Source organism: Alternaria triticimaculans (assembly GCF_023758025.1).
Source record: "Alternaria triticimaculans strain BMP 0046 chromosome Unknown scaffold_7, whole genome shotgun sequence".
NCBI classification, from domain to species: Eukaryota; Fungi; Ascomycota; class Dothideomycetes; order Pleosporales; family Pleosporaceae; genus Alternaria; species Alternaria triticimaculans.
In genome coordinates, this window is record NW_026055964.1 from 1,369,126 (window position 1) to 1,385,441 (window position 16,316).

General features: G+C 52.7%; 5 protein-coding genes and 1 non-coding gene across 6 annotated transcripts; 3 read left to right on the forward strand and 3 right to left on the reverse strand.

Moving 5' to 3' along the window:
* Positions 1–519: 519 nt before the first annotated feature.
* On the reverse strand, positions 520–591 carry J4E78_005822. The gene has a single exon. It is a non-coding gene; the product is annotated as a tRNA-Ala (tRNA).
* Positions 592–1,714: 1,123 nt separating this feature from the next.
* Positions 1,715–3,784, forward strand: J4E78_005823 (uncharacterized protein; the record flags this gene model as incomplete). Its single annotated transcript, XM_049366438.1, has 2 exons — positions 1,715–2,041; positions 2,090–3,784. 2 exons carry the CDS (start codon positions 1,715–1,717, stop codon positions 3,782–3,784), a joined length of 2,022 nt encoding a protein of 673 aa, XP_049222164.1.
* Positions 3,785–5,536: 1,752 nt separating this feature from the next.
* J4E78_005824 (uncharacterized protein) lies at positions 5,537–6,804 on the forward strand (the record flags this gene model as incomplete). The annotated part of the gene is made up of 4 exons (XM_049366439.1): positions 5,537–5,808; positions 5,854–5,975; positions 6,077–6,576; positions 6,640–6,804. 4 exons carry the CDS (start codon positions 5,537–5,539, stop codon positions 6,802–6,804), a joined length of 1,059 nt encoding a protein of 352 aa, XP_049222165.1.
* A 1,430-nt stretch (positions 6,805–8,234) lies between these two features.
* J4E78_005825 (uncharacterized protein) lies at positions 8,235–9,564 on the forward strand (the record flags this gene model as incomplete). The annotated part of the gene is made up of 3 exons (XM_049366440.1): positions 8,235–8,240; positions 8,286–8,829; positions 8,882–9,564. 3 exons carry the CDS (start codon positions 8,235–8,237, stop codon positions 9,562–9,564), a joined length of 1,233 nt encoding a protein of 410 aa, XP_049222166.1.
* Positions 9,565–10,671: 1,107 nt separating this feature from the next.
* On the reverse strand, positions 10,672–11,888 carry J4E78_005826 (uncharacterized protein; the record flags this gene model as incomplete). The annotated part of the gene is made up of 4 exons (XM_049366441.1): positions 10,672–10,844; positions 10,898–10,913; positions 10,965–11,663; positions 11,715–11,888. 4 exons carry the CDS (start codon positions 11,886–11,888, stop codon positions 10,672–10,674), a joined length of 1,062 nt encoding a protein of 353 aa, XP_049222167.1.
* Positions 11,889–13,723: 1,835 nt separating this feature from the next.
* J4E78_005827 (uncharacterized protein) lies at positions 13,724–15,924 on the reverse strand (the record flags this gene model as incomplete). The annotated part of the gene is made up of 3 exons (XM_049366442.1): positions 13,724–15,466; positions 15,518–15,808; positions 15,874–15,924. 3 exons carry the CDS (start codon positions 15,922–15,924, stop codon positions 13,724–13,726), a joined length of 2,085 nt encoding a protein of 694 aa, XP_049222168.1.
* Positions 15,925–16,316: the final 392 nt, after the last annotated feature.

Sequence of the window (16,316 nt, forward strand, 5' to 3'; positions counted from 1 at the left end):
ATAGCGATCAATGCCTTCAGACATGCGGTCGAGCGAGCGAAGTGTGAACCAAGACCGTCTTTGTGGGATCGTACTTTGTGATTTGGAGCTGCTGAAGAGACTCAAAAGTTAGATCTATGGGTCTGTTTGCTAAGTAGAGGTGTCGTAATTTTGTTGAAGTCCACACACTCTTGTTGCATGTGCTCAAAACTGATGCGCTACACTGATCGATCACGCTGGTCAGTACGCAGCTGGTGTCGCATGTCTTTGGCCAAGGGGTTGTTGGAGAAGCGCGATTTTGTAATGCTGCCCACAACCACCAGACGCCTGAGGCCGACAAAACGGTTACAAAATAAAGACATCATCATACGATGGCTGTAGAAATGAGCATAGGGCGGGTTTTGAGCAAAGAACCTGCATCACCTGCGTAGAGTGACGAGTCGTGATGCCCGTCTTACCAAAAAACGCAAAAAATCCCAAACCTTCACCACACCTCCACACTCTCCCCCATCTAGGGAACGGTACAGCAGCGCAAAAAGATGGACTTGCAGGGAATCGAACCCTGGACCACTCCCATGCTAAGGGAGTATTATACCACTAAACCACAAGCCCGGTTTTGCTCTTTTGCCAAGAGGACCGCCGAATTCACCGTCGCCCAAACGGGCGATGAGCGGTGATCGGTGATCGGTGATTGATGAAAAGTCGTCAAATTGTAACGTTTATAGCGTTATTCCATGGCTCGACGCCCTGAGTGAGCGAGGCCTGATCAAAATTCGTGTTGTGGGCTGGTGACATTTTACCCCCACTCAATCGACTTAGCCGTTCTCGCCGAAAACACCATGCAAGTTTGTGGGGCTGACTCGCGAATTATGCCGCCAGTCAAAGCTGCATCTTCCATTGGGATGGCTAGTTCACGCAAATATTCCACTCGTTCCCTTCATCACTGGCGGGGAAGCTTCTTATCGCTTTGCTAAGAACATGTACACTTACTCGCATACAAGAGAAGCTCCGAGTGATCCTATGATACGTCACATTACCTAGGCAGGTTGCGGGTAGGCTCATTGCAAAGGCTCAACTTCCATATATTGGTAGGTTGAAGAGGAAACATGAATAGCTTCGCAATAGAAGACTTTCTTACCTACACTGCATCCAGTTTTGCTGTATATGACCACAACATGGCGCTGCGTATTTCATAGCGACGTATCATTAATGCCCGATAGTTGGTTGATTTTAGTGTTGGTATTGAACCTTCGAAATCACCCTTCCGCAACTGTGCAGAATGAGTACTTAGGTAAAGGTCAGCACCGGAGAATTATGTGAAAAGACTACCCATAGAAGGCAGTAAGCATAATGCTCGAAGCTGGCTTCAGCACTCCGACGATACAGGAATGTTGAGATAGGATCTTCTAGGTGCTCGCGTGCACAAGGTGAACATCCTCGTTGAAGCTGTCTAGCGCGTACGGAGCGAAGTCTTCTCTGAAACTATACGCCAGAAATCTTTCACTAACACACAGGACAGTAACCTTCGTGTACACCATGATCGTGATTGCTGTTGAACATGTGTTCGTAGGAGCCGAGTACCGCGCTAACCGCTTACGACGACATCTTGGCAGTCGCGCGGTCCCAACGCGCCAAAGATTCCAGACATCAACCAACCCCAGCTTTCGCGCCCGCTGCATCACCACCCAAACCGACCCGACCGACGCGGCAATCCCGTCGCAGCATCTCCGCCATCATGTACGGCATGAACCAAGCCTACCATGCCCCCGACCCGAGTGCGCAGGTGCCGAATCACCTCCTTCCCCATGTGCACCTGATATCCTCGTACCGCTTCCCTACTCTCCCGGGCCTCCAAGCTCCGCAAGCCCTCGAGTACCTCATCAAAGGCCCGCAGATCGTGCGCGACACGTCCCCCGTCGCGTGGACCTACCTTGCCGCCCCTCCCCAAGATGGCACTGTCATCCTCACATGGCAGCCCCCGCGCATGGGCACCATGTTCGCCTCGGACGGCATGGTTTGGGCTGATGCTGAGACCGCATACGATATGAACGTGCGCGGATACGTATGTATACCAAGGCGTCATTTGCGCGCAATGCCTAACACCCTATAGACTCTCCAAGTCCTCGTCCACAACAGTGGCTACCACTACCCCGGCGAACCATATGCCGTGCACGCGCGCCATCGCTACCGAATCGCCGCAGGGCCTGGAAACATCGATCCCAATCTCTGGCTTGTACATTACAAGCCCGCAGATCCACAAAGCAGAATGCCCGCCGCCCAAATACCCGTCCCACGAGAGGTCCAGGCTCAGTTCCAGATGCGCGCTCAACTGCAGCAAGCTGGACCGTTGATGCGCAAGGAATTTATGCTGGTCGACCAGGCGAATTGGCCAAAAGTCGAGTTTGGACACCAGGCGATGAGAGGCCCTCAGCCACAGGGCTACAACCCCATGTACCCAGGCAGGCAATATCCTGCACAACCTCCGCCAGCCAAACGCCAGCGCTTGCCGACACAACCTCAACCCCGTCAACCCGCTGCAGGCGTGCTAGCGCCGGACAACACTCTCGAAGAGGAGGAGAACGCGACACAAGATGCTTTCGATTTCCTCACTCCGCGCGAGATCAGCTTGTCGCGCTACAAGCAGCATCACGAGTGGATGGAGGAGATCTTCTCATCGCCGTACGCTGTTGGAAAGATCGCGCCCATCGATCTAGGCCTAGGCCTCATGGGCGAGCTTGCTCCGCTTACTGCTGGCATCTTGGACGTCCCAGGAGCTGAGAATGTGGAGCCAGGAAAGGACAACTACCAGATCAAAAACTACTACAAGCTGGACGCAGACCAACTCAAGGACTTCGAGAAACGCGTAGCAGAGTACACGAAGAACGAGCAGGCTGAGATTGACAAGATGAAGGCCGAGCACGCGAAGAAGGTGGCACAGTTGAAGCGCACCAGGACCTATATCAAAGCCGAACGCCGACTACGAGATCTATCTCGCTCCACCGAGAGCGACGGTGATGACGCAAACCCGGTCGAAGGAGTTGTACAAGATTTGGAGAAGTCGCTGGGTGTTAAGTTTGATGAGAAGAAGGCGGTTGTCTGTGTAGACAAGGGTGGTTTTATTGAAGTACAACAACCCTCACCTCCAAAAGCGCAGATGAACGGCAACGGAGCCCAACAGCAAGCGAACGGCACATCGAATGGCATGAACAACCAGGGCTCAATGGAAGATAACTCTGCCGCGAACCTCTTGGATCAATATGGGTCGGGATCACTTTCTGGCACACCTATCGGCAACATGTCCTTGCCTAGACTATCGCAACCACCGAGTCAATCGCAGTCCGCCACCGGTACACCCAATGTACCACACGGCAACATGAACCAGTCGTCGGCATTCGATCAACAGGATACAAGCCTTGATGTTGGAGCCGATCTTCTGGATCTGGATGTAGAAATGTCCGGCATGGCGGGTGCAGGAGACAAGACTGATGACTGGACGATGAACGACCAGTCAGGCAATGCCCAACAGCCAGCCGGCGGTGTCCAGCAGCCAAACATGAGCAACAACCAGCGCCCGAACAATGTCGGCGGGATGCCTCAATCCAACATCGACGCTGATGCAGGCAGCATGTTCGACACCGCCGACTTTGGAAGCTTCGACAACATCGATAGTGCTGGAGACGCTCTGGCCGACTATGGACACGATGACAACCTGGGCTTGGACCTTGTCGATGATTCGGCGTTCGGCGATGCTTTTCACGGGACTGAAATGCATCACGACGAGACTGGTGAGGGTGACCACGCATAGTATGCGTACGCAAATATGGATTTGAAGCTGGACTAGCCGGTGTCCTTGTGTGTTGAGTACTATTCTAGTGGCTGTACTATTACGTTTTGTATGACTTGGAGTCGACGGCGTCTCTTTGCATATCCATGGCTTACTATCAGCCTGAAAGTTTTCATATACACAATTCTAGAGGCGATATTCTCTTGCTAAGTTTGCAACTCAGTTTATGGCTGAAGCCACGCCGAAACTTGAATAGGAAGGTGCAACGTTGTGTTTGGCCAATTTGGTCTGGGTCGTTAGCAATGTGTCGCAACATGGCGGTGTTGAGGTTACGACTAGTGTGGTGTACAGCTAACCCGCCGCCATTTAACGCCGCATCAACAAACTAGGTGAATAGGTCTGGTTTGACTATCCAGTTGCGAGCATATTGCAGAGATTCTAATCGCGAAGCCGCTTGCCATATATGCCGTGTAGAATAAACAAGATGAGTGAACGCCCAAAAATCTGACACATTAATGCGGTGCTTTCTCATTCCCACACCGAGCTTGTGTTATTATAAACTGCCCTGTATTAGTATTCAATCCACGAGATTACATACTATGTTTAGCACTTTGCGTGCTTCTTGAGTCTGTACCAGTCAGCCGTTTCGCTGCGACTCAGTCCTTACGCGTCGAGTACTACATAGGCTTGATCACCAGTGTGAGCATATCACGCTTAGCTACATATGCACGATAAAGAACAAACTGATCAGCAGCGTGTGCAATGTTTATACTGTCAATGTAGGATCAGCTCACAATTGTTTTCGTTGTGCCATTTTTGGAGGCTTGTCTTGTACTCGTCTCAAATCCCCCAGAACTTGATGCTGCTCTCTCGCAAAAGTTTCCGCGCTCTCGACAACTCACTTTGCTTCTTGCGTTAGCCAATATTTGGTGGCTTTCAGGATGCTCGCCAGAGCGCTTTGGTTGTTTATTTGCGTTTCCATGTTGTATGCCCCAGCAAACTCAACTGCCGTACCAAGTAAGGGTGTTAAAACACGACAAACGAACTCGATACACCCTATCCTTGGCGTCCGCGGACTGGACATCGATACCGTACATCCTAGATTAGAGATACGGGAGTTAGAGCGGAACAAAGATCAGTTGAACGTCTATCTGCTAGGACTGCGGCGGCTGCAGAGTGTAGGTCAATACGAAAAGTTCTCTTACTATCAGATCGCAGGTAAGCTCTGTCACTATCATATGCAACATGTAACCAGATAGCGACACACTAATCAACATCAGGTATACACGGCCGGCCTTACATACCATGGGATGACGTTGGCAAACATCCGAACGGAAGCAACGGCTACTGTGCTCACGGCAGCAATCTGTTTCCAACCTGGCACAGACCCTATCTCGGCCTCATAGAAGTATGGAAGGGGACTTGCGAATTATCCGGTCCACTGACTCTGAAAAGGAACTGCTTTACTCCCATGCTCAGCAAGCAATCTCAGAGTTTCCGGTGGGAGAAGCGAGGGAGAGAATGTACAATGCTCTAAGCACCTTCCGAATGCCGTATTGGGACGCGGCTGCCGTACCGCCCAAGGACACGAGCTCCTTCCCCGCGATCGTACAACAGGAGACGGTCGAGATTGAAGTTCCAAGTGGGGAGTCGACGACCACAATGTCTGTTCCAAATCCGCTGTACGCTTACTACTTCCATCCTTTGCCAGTTGACGACTTCAAGAGTGTACCGTGGATACTCTGGAATTCAACAAAGAGATACCCGGCTAGTATGGCTGTAAATGCGAAATCCCAGAACGACCTTGTAGCGGAGTCTCTCGACAGCAATCGGGTGAACCTCATGCAGCAGACTTACCAGATGCTGGGCATGCAAGCAAACTATCTGGACGTCAGTAACAGCATGGTGGAAATGAGTACCGAAGGTGCTATTCCGAATAGCCTGGAGTCGGTGCATGATACTTTGCATAATGCCATTGGTCGTGGTGGCCATATGTACGATGCGGCGTACTCTGCATTTGATCCCATCTTCTGGTTGCTTCATACGTAAGTACCGCAGAAACTACTCTAGTGGGGTGTTGACTATTGCAGCAACGTCGACCGATTGCTTGCCATCTGGCAAGACCTTCATCCGGATAGCTTCGTCGAAAGCCACGTCAACCCTTGGCCGACGTTTGCGACTGCACCGTACTCAGAGGCGGACGAAAATACACGTGAGTGCATCACGGACCGCTTACTCGACATTTGATGACGTTGACGTCGACAGCTCTTTATCCATTCCATCGCAATACAGCAGGCGACTTTTGGACCTCAGCCTCTGTTCGCGACCACACAATCTTCGGCTCCACGTATCCTGAGTTCCTCGGGCTCTCCGCAACCGACACTCTGGCTGGTAGAGTGAACGCACTGTACGGGGCGAATGCAACGTCACAGTTCTCGTGGGAGACCGCACGCGCCGAACAGTATGTCGCCGGTCCGCAGAACAGCGATGTCCGGTACCAGTACTCCGCTGTCATACGCGCACAACACATGGGGCCTGGAGGTGTTTCCAAGGTCCTCGTCTTCTTGGACGCAGATATGAACATCAACGCCGGACCTGCGAATACTCAGGCATGGATGTCAGAGCCTGGGTTCGTTGGATATGCAGGTTTCCAGAACGCGGTTGGCCAGGAGAAGACCGAGATGCAGACGAATGGCGTAGTTGCATTGACTGTAGCCCTGGAAGACCGGATGCGAACGGGAGAATTGCGCAGTATGGATGAGAATGTTGTTGGAACGTATCTGCAGGAGAAGCTACATTGGTTGCTTGTTGATGTAAGGCTCTTCGATCCGGCAAACAGTCATGCATGCCGATATTTGCTAACCAGCTTGTGTCAGGCCAATGACAATGTCATCGCTCCTGAGCACGCGTCCGGCTTCTCGATTGGGGTGTTGTGGGCGAAGACAACGCCAGGTACGGCAAGCACGCTGCCTGCGGTGCTGGGTGGCGGCTTCAAGCAGTTGCTACACGCTACGATGGGCAAGGCAGGTGGAGTGCAATGACAGAGGCGCTGAAGGCGTATCTCAAATCTTGACTCATGATTAGTTAACTTATCGTGACAGTGGAAATACGTTCTTCCAAGTAACGCAGCAATTTTACGAGAATGCAATCGGATTATCACGAGAAGGGTGCGAACACAAGGAGAAATTCATCTAGGTAACAACTTTGGAAGACGTGTTCTTTCTGTATACGTAGCTCCATGCGCGGTGAGGCCTTGGCAGGTTTGCCGCGCGATTGTCAAGACACACAAGACATTGTTACCGCTCGGATTTGAAACGGCACTCTATCGGAGACGGACGCTCTGGCAAATGACGATGCGTTGCAGCGACCCCTAACTTGGCTCAGGGGTTGCAGTCTCGGTTAAAGCGGCCCTCCACGTCAGCCCGCCAAAACAACGAAACGTTCTTCCGTGTGCTTGATTCTACGAGGCGTCGCACTAGCTTACGCCTCCATGCGCCGATGAGCAGTGGTACCGCTATCGTGATCCGAATACGCGGGTAGTTGGTCTGCGGAGCTCTTCGTGGTGGTCTCGTGGTTCGTAACTATGCGTTAAATTTGGTCTTGTAGTAAGGAACGGTTCCGGACGATCAGGGCTAAGTGCAGCTGCAATGGCTGTGTTACATCCGCCAGCGGAGAGTTCCAGATATAGGGACCATCGTCAGGAGAGCGCTACGCGATGGAGTTGTAAAGGCCACAGATGCAGCTTGTTAGCGCGGGATGCGGTTTCCCTCGTTCTTCATGCTCCATGCTTCATCTGCCCGGGCACGCGACATGAGCACCAACCTCATTGCGGCTCAGGGGTGATCTGTGGTAGAGTCTTGCCATCAAGTTCAAGCATTACCTGGGGGTTTTGCCGCGCCCGCAAACCACTGATGGCGTGCCAAAGGAGAGTGCTAAAGTGACCTTCCCGATAGCCTCTCTTGGCATTATCCAACTGTCCAGCATCTGCCCAGTGAGCCGCGTCTACTGCAGGGTGCGCGTTCCTGAAAAGATGTAGCCCCCACCGGTAGGGCCAGGGTGCATTGGCTTCTCAAGGCCAAACCGCTGGTTTACACTCACACTTCCTTTTGACCTCTGCTCCCCTCTTTGCCGTCCGTTTTGAGCTTTGCTGCAGCGATTCCATCATTACGAGCGCCGTTGTTCTTCGCCTTCTTGGTACCCGGAATTCGGCACCAGCGGAATTTCCAAGCCACCTGGGCACGCATCAGCAAGTCTCGAAGCCACGGCGATGCGCCTGAGCACATACTATAGTTCTTAAATCCTCACCTTCCTTGAATAGTAGTCTTTCTTTTGGCTTTGCACGCTACATCTTCTCACCATGCCTCCTCGCGACGCCAACTGGATAGATGTAAGTCGTACCCGCCGTCACAAGCACAGTCGTGTAACTGGGGCTAACAGCGTGCTATAGGGCCTCCGAGGCATAGCATCCTTTATGGTCGTATGCGGTCACCTATGTACTGCGTTTGTACCATGGCTACACCAGCCCGCCGCAGACGCAAAATCCGCGCCGCACCTCTTCCAACTCCCCTTCTTCCGCCTCGCCGTCGGAGGTCGTAGCGCCGTAGCCCTCTTCTTCCTCGTAACTGGATACGTCAATTCGATTGGGCCGATTAGCAAGTCGCGTCAGGGAAATCACGATGCTGCCTTCCACGGCATTGCACGAAGTGCGCTCGCGCGCTCAGGAAGGCTGATTCTCCCCACCATGGCGGCGACCATCGTTACCTGGTTCATGGCGAATACGAACGCATACCATATGACGAAGCACGTCGATGCGCAGTGGATACGGCAGGGTTGGCACCGACAGGAGCCTACGCTGTGGATGGCTTTCAAGTCGCTGTTCAGGGCGCAAACAGAGACATGGACAACCGGCTGGGACGAGTACGATGGCACACAGTGGACACTGCATATGTTCTTGGAAGGCGCATTTATGGTCTATACAACCATGCTTGCTACGGTTCTGGTGCGACCGAAAGCGCGCTTCATCATCTACGGCATCATGTACATGTATTTCTGGCAGGTTGGCAAAGGTGTGTATAGTTCCGGCCAGCAAACGAATTGGGCAATCGCTAACTACAGCAGACCTCACAGTTGGCTCCATCAAGGGCCTCAACATCGTCACGGGCATGTTTGTAGCCGAGTTGCACAACCACTACAAGGATGCCGCCACCTCCGTCCTACCCGCCCCCATCCCCGCTATCATGATAATCTGCGGCATGTTCATGGCTGGATTTCCCCAGGACTCGGCCCAGAACACACGCTGGTCGCACACAATGGCCACCATCATGCACAGCTTGACCGCCGATAAGACGGATATCCGAAGATACTGGGACCACCTGGGAGCCGCGTTTGTCCTGCTGGGCATCTTCTTTTCGAGGAACGCACGCAAACTCCTTACGTCGCCTGTCTTCAATTTCCTCGGTCGCGTCAGTTTCCCTGTATACCTGCTGCACAACACTTTTATCAAGTCGGTGCTTACCTGGATGATCTACCTACCTTCCGCCATGAACCCGCCGAGGAACGAGAAGGGCGAGCAACAAGACCTCCAGCGTGGATCGACGACGCACATTCTTATCGCCATTGCGGTCTTTTACTACATCCTATACCGAACCGCGGCATTATGGGTCAAGCACGTTGACCCAGTATGCGCAAACATCGTCAACGCAGCGACGAAGTGGGCATATGGCGAACCACAACAGAAGGAGGCCCGACCGATACTCGGGAACGGGAATGGAACGACCGACAAGAGTGTTCTCCCTTCATAAGTCCGTGTTTCTGGTCAGACACCCTGTTATTCTTTCCTCCATTCTTGTTGATCATTTTGCGGGAGCTGGAGCTTCTGCTATTACTATTCCATTTTTAAATTTCAAATTCCCTTTGTATCAAAGCATCTATTAGAGCCAAGCATTGTGCGTTTGAGTGAGCGATCATGGCATGTAAGCTTGGACGTTTTGGAGTATACAAGGTGGCATAACCTGGTAAATGGATGGTTTGGAAAGAGTCGAGGAGAAGTACAGTACGCTGAAGTAGATGAATGAACACATGAAACTTCACTTTTGGACTCGACATGCCTTCCAAGTATTGTTTTCGAATCACTCAAAGTTATATCGTGTCCGCCACATGGCCACAAGCCAACTTGTTTTTGGCGCAAAACGTTCATGTCATCGCCAACCACTTCACTTTCCAAAGGTCATTTACGAACGAACAACTCTTTTTGGAGAGTCACTCATGCATTTGAGGGTGTCGAGAAGAGGAGAAAAGGTCAGAAAGCAGAGATTATATATGCTTGGTAGCTGGCGCTAACATGTTTTTGTGTTGGCGCCGATGAGGTCACGCAGCGCGAGCCATGCTTCAGTCGTTTGGCGGTGACTGTCGAGGAAGGCATCGTGGGGGTTAATGACGACGATGAGTTTTTAGGGGACCGATAGATAGAGAGATAGTCCAGTGTAATGAATACATTAGTTTGTATACCCTGCTATCGCCCTAGCCAGATGATGTGACTACCTCCCAGGCGCGCCATGCGCCCTTTTCCATCTCTCAATCTCCCCTCGTATGCGGCAATTTCTATCTCAGCAGATCAGCATCGAGCAAGATTTCACTCACCGCTGATGAGACGAAGTTCGTTGAGTATAATCAGGCATTATCATTATCGTAAAAGGGTCTATCAGAACAAGTAGCGAGTGAACCGATAATACTGCTGCCGGAATAGGGTATCAAGAAACTCGGAAACCAAAATGCCCAAGTCCATCATCAAACTCTTATCAATCTGCCTCTTCGTATCCATCCATCCGTACTCATCGCTTACCAAACCAATACCCAAAAAGCAACATGAATACAGAGAAGAATGAGAGCTTAGTTGTTAAGCCAGTTCTTTACATGTTCTCAATGACATGCGAGTTGATGGCGCTCTGGAAGCCGTGGCTGTTGCCGCCGTATTCCTGTGCTGCAGAGCTCTGCACGCCCATTGGGCTGGCGCCGTGGGAGCTGGGTCCTTCGCCGACGGAGTCGGCTTGAGCGAGCGCGCTCTGGACAGTCTGGTTTTGAGCTGCAAAGTAAGTCAGCATATATATCAAATGTAGTCGTACAGTAAGAACAAACCGGGTAAGAAGATGACCTAGTCCCAAATTAGCGCAAGTCTAAATGAATAGAGTATGGATGTACTGACCTTGGAGTTCGCGGACTTTGCCATGGCTTGCATAGCCTCGAGGTATCTGATCTGCATAGCTGGAGCACTGCTGAGAATGTCGGCGGCTTGACGCATAAGCTTGGCAGCCTCAACTTCAGCCCTCGCAGCAATGACCTTGGCTTCTCCGGTACGCTTGCTCTGCGCAGCCATAGAGAGCGAATCCTGCAGATCCTGGCTGAAGATGATATCCTTGACGAGCATAGACTCAACCTCGACACCCCAACCAAGAGCCGTCTCTTCGATAATCTCGCGAATAGATTGAGCAATCTCCTCACGACGCTCAATCACATCCTGCAGTACACGCGCACCAACAACATGGCGAAGAGTCGTCTGCGTACGCTCAACAAGCGCCTGGCGGATGTTGGAGATGGAGAAAGCAGCCTTGTGGGGCGAGGTGATGCGGTAGTAGATGACGGAAGTCAACTGGAGGGAGACGTTGTCCTTGGTCATGCAGACTTGCTTGGGGACTTCGACGATCTGGATCTTGATGTCGACTTGGACGAGTTGCTCTGACAGTGGGTTTACGTAGACGAGACCGGGGTCAACGGCGCGGGCGAAGCGTCCGAACTTTGTAACGAGACCCACGTTTCCTTGGTTGACGGGCTTGTAGGGGTTGGGGCAGACGATGCAGCAGGGAATGGCTCCGAGGGTACCGATGCAGCCTCCTAAGGTGTTGATCTAGATGGATGTTAGAGTGGCGCATAACATGTGGATTTGAGGTAAACATACCATGCCACCATACCAGCCGTTGGTGTCAGCATCAGCATCGTCAGGCTGGATAACCCTCGCATAGCTAGGCTGAAGGTCCTCTCGACGCGGTGGTTGAACCTTGATAACCGGCTCAGCAGTGCGAGGTGACTGAGTGCCACCATTGACAGGTGCCTTGCCGTTGATGTCGCTCATGGTCGCGGTAGTACGTTGATTGTTAATGGTATCGTTATCGTGTAGAATGGGTCTGGAAGAAGAATGCGTAGACTCGGCGATGGTAGAAGGATACGTGAGGGACATTATTCGACAACAACAGGGTGTCGTTGGCTTATATGCACCCCAATTGCATTCACAGCACCATGCATTCTGAGCGGGGAAGCTAGCTTAGCTCGATCCCTGCTCGTGCCCTTGCCCTTGTCACGCTAGTATGTGGCCACTTCTTGGGGCTGTGCGCACCTGTCTTACCATCGCATGCGACCAGATGGACTCTTGATGACAGCGTGGAATGCGCATGCATTACCACCTGCTGTAAGGCTCACCACGATCCGTAAGATGAAGCGACAAACACATTGACCTTGGTTTCCTATACACATACCAGCGCGCACCTCTGCAGTTTAACACAAACCCATCGACTTCGCGTCACACAACATCCACGCACCTTCAAGGCCTCCCGCACTCGGCTAAGTCGGGAACCAAGCCCAGAGCACACCCTTCGGGTCTACTCGTGACGTGCAAATACGCTCAAGGCACACTCGATATATGCAAACGGGCCATACAGAGGGCGTGCTCAAACATGTCCGACGTCAGCGATCTGGCCATTCGATAAGCACACCAATTCAGCCATCTCGGCATTATCACGCGCCTCGTGGATCGGGCAACAAGTGCCCCGGCCATCGGATTCAGCCCTGTAGGTGGGCTTCGTGGCGAAGGCTCGGCTGCGGATGTTAGGCCATATCTGAAAGGGGACTAACAACGCCCGAGGAGGCTGGTGAGTTGGCTTGACAGTAGACGAGTTATTTCCGATCTTGTAAGCGCGCTGGCGCGGGAAAACATCGTGAGGCATCGCACTTGTGTTGGTGCTGGCTATTATTCTCTGCGGCACAGTTGTGAGCTGTCTGTTCTGCCTTCTGGATGGCTTCAGCGTCTAAGTCGTCTTGCAGCCATTTGGACAAGGGGTGCGCCACGGCGGTACTATCTACACCGTGTACGAAGTGCATGTCCTCGCATTCATGAGTTCGTACTCCGGTCCGCACCGGTCAGATATCGCTCACGAGCGATTTCGGCGCGCCGTGAGCGAGTTGTAATTCCCTCACGAAGTGTCTGCGCATTTTCTGTATTGCCTTGCGCATTTCCGTTACAGGTCGCCGGTGAGCATCAATTCCCTCATCCCTCATCTCGAGATGAGTGGTGGTGTGGGAATAATGCACAGCCCAATCAGGTCCTCGACGACTAGACAATGCCTCTTTGAAGTCTTACTCCAACCCCAGTGGACCCGTCGCGAAACAGCTTACTCAGGGGAAGACCTTGTTGTTGGTCTGTTTCGGGGTCGTGTTGTTTGCTCGCCTTGAAGAGGCACAGTCGGTACGGCCTATATATACTGTTCGCCTACTACGCCCCAGCGCTATGGTTCTGTTTCCGCGCCGCACATGGCTTTCCAGGTACTTAAGCGCCCAGGTCCATTTATTTGGCCTACTTGCAGACCAACATTAGTTCGAGAACATGATATTATGGATTCTAGCGTGCTGCATACAACACTCTCTCAAGTGTTCGAAGAAGTGCAATGTAGCAGCGTGGAGGTCTTCACAGAAGTTCAGCCTGCCGGACGTCCTACAGAACTGTGTATGTATTCCTCAACTAGACTTATGGAATATAGTATATCGCGGTGCTCATGCATTGTAGGATGCAACTGTGATGTATGTATTGCATATAACCCAAAGTCTAACGAATGCCAATACGTGATGTGAGACCAAACGCCAAATATGCACCAAACGAATATTGTACAGCATCTCAGAACCCCCAACCCCTCTCCTCTACTTCAGGATACTCGCTCCTCTCCGATCCTTCTTGAGCGGCGAGAAGGTAAACGCCTCCTCACTCATCATGTTGAATCCGCCCGAAATGGGGCGTCCCTGGCCCTGCTTACCCAACACATTCTTACTCAGGGCCCTCGCCGCAAATAGGCCTTTGCTGAGACCAACAGGCTTCAGGGGCGCAGCATCTTCGGCATCTTCCGAATCGAAGAGCGTCTTGCCGGCACCTGCACCAAGCTTGCGCTTCTTCTTCTTCTCCGCTGCGGGTTCCTCGGTAAATGTGGCAAAGGACATGAGGGACTTGCGAGGCTTGACTTTACTGGACTTCTTGGATGGGCCATCGCCGTCTTTGGTCGGGATGGATACGGGTGCGTTTTCGGATGCGTCTTTGGATGTGTTGTGCGAGAGCTCAGATGCTTCCTCTGAGACCATTTCGAGGACTGGGGCAGCGTTCTTCTTGCGTGGCTTTGCGTTTGCCTTGCTCGATGCTGATGGCGCGAGGGCCTTGACCTTGGGTTGGGCAGTCTTCTTGAGGGCTTTCTTGGGAGGCGCTGTCGGAGTACCTTGCTCTTCAGCAGCTTCTTCTTCGACTTGCTCGGCTTCTTCCTCTTCTTCAACGATGGGACTGTCAAGTGCTATATTGCTAGCTTTGTTCAGGAATGGCGTTAAGGAGAAAGTGGATGTATCACCCATGGCAGAGACCGAAGTGCCGCGCTTCGCCTTCTTCGCAGGGAAGCCGTCTCCTGGTGTACCCAGCATAGTCTCTGGCTCGGCGGTGGCAGCCATACGCTTTCGAGCAGTCTTTGCGGGCTTGCTAGACGCAGCTGCGATGCTCTTGACAGGTGGTGCGGTCTGTGCCCGGTCTACCCTCTGAAGCTCGGCTTCCTTCTCCTTCAACTTCTCCTTGGTCGTTCGCAGCTTCTCGCGGAAAGCGCTCAGCTTGTCGTCGAGAACCGCGTTCTTGCCCTGCAGTTCGGCCAAGGTCTGCTTGTATTCCTTCTCTTGCTTCTTGCGCTCGCGCTTCTCTTCTTCCAGTTCTTTCTTTGCAGCTTCGGCTTGATCGTCGGGTTGTTGCGAACCCTTCCTCGAAGCCTTCTCCGCCTTCTCCGCCTTCTGACGCTCGCGCTTCTCTTGTTCGAGTTCCTGTCGCAGCTCTTCGATCTCAGCATCGCGGGCGGCGGTGTCTTTGCGGGCTTTCTCGGCTTGTAGGCGTGCAGCCTTTTCTTGTTGTAGTTCCTCGCGGAGTTGCTCAATCGCGGCATCTTGGGCCTCACTGCGCTTGCTGGCCTTGTTGGCCTCCTTCTTGGACAGGCTCTCGACCTTGGCCTGCAGACTTTCGGTTGCCTGTTGTTGCGACTCCAGATCGGCCTGCACCTTCTCCATGGCCTTTTCAGCCTTTGTAAGCCCTGCCTCTGCCTTCATCCGGTCCTTCTTCTCCGTTGCGAGCTCATTGCGTACCTCCTCCAACTCGTTGCGCAGGTCCTCATCCTGCTCCATCTTCTTCCCCTGTTTCGCGATGGTACGGGCGGAGGTCCGCTTCTCGTTCTCGAGTTCGACTTGTAGCGTAGTCATCTGGCGTTGCAATGCGAGTTTCTCAGAGAGCAGGCCGGTGTTTGCTTCGACCTGGGCGCGCAGGTGTTCGACTTCGGGGCGTAGTGATGAGATTTCGCGGGAGAGGGCGAGTTTATCGGAAAGTATCTTGTTGGAGTCGGATGTGACGTTTTCCATAGCCTTGAGTTCGGCCTAAGAGAAGTAAGCAAATAGCGCAATGATCGATGGGCCGGACGTGCTTACCTTGAGATTCGCGACTTCCCGCGCCTGGGTGCGGATGGTGTTTTGTGCTGCCTCTGCCTCTGCGCGTTGCTCGTCCAACTGCGCAAGGGCCTCTTCGAGCGATGCCTCGAGCTCGTCGGATCGCGCCTGCTCCTCCTCGAGTTGTTCGTGTAGGTCGCTGTTCTCGTCTTGCAGGAGGCACTGGGCAACTTGCAACTTCCGGATCTCCTCGTCTTTGACTACTACTTCGACCGAATGCTTACTCCGCTCGAGACTGAGTTCCAGCGTCGCGTTCCGCAGCGAATGTTGGAGCTGAAAGGGTCAGTGGAAGGTCTAAGACACGGCAGCCGAACAGGGTCCAGCCGTCTTTCACTCACATCCTTCATCTCGTAGTTGATGTCCATATCTGCCTCGACAGCGGCGACCATGGTATAATATCTGCTCAATGATGCGCGAGTATATCGCTAAGTGTAGATGTAGGACGGAATGTGGTGGGGCTTTAGGTAGACGCGACTGGGTAAACAAACAGAGTGCAGATGGCCGTCATGGAGCTAGCAACACAACAAAGTGAACGAATGACGCTGAAGAAGATAGCAAAAATACACGAACACTACAGAGGAACGAATCGCCTCTTGAGTAGTCCAGCAGTCCTTGTGAGGTTTACATTCCGCAGTGCTGACCTCCAACGCCCATGTCGCGCACCCCTGCCTAGGTGTCGGCCTTGGCATTACGCACGCCGCATCTCCGAGCTCGAGGCCACGTTCCCAAGCATCAGTCCAACCCAACAAAGCTCCGCACACCAACTCTCCGCCCGCCAAAC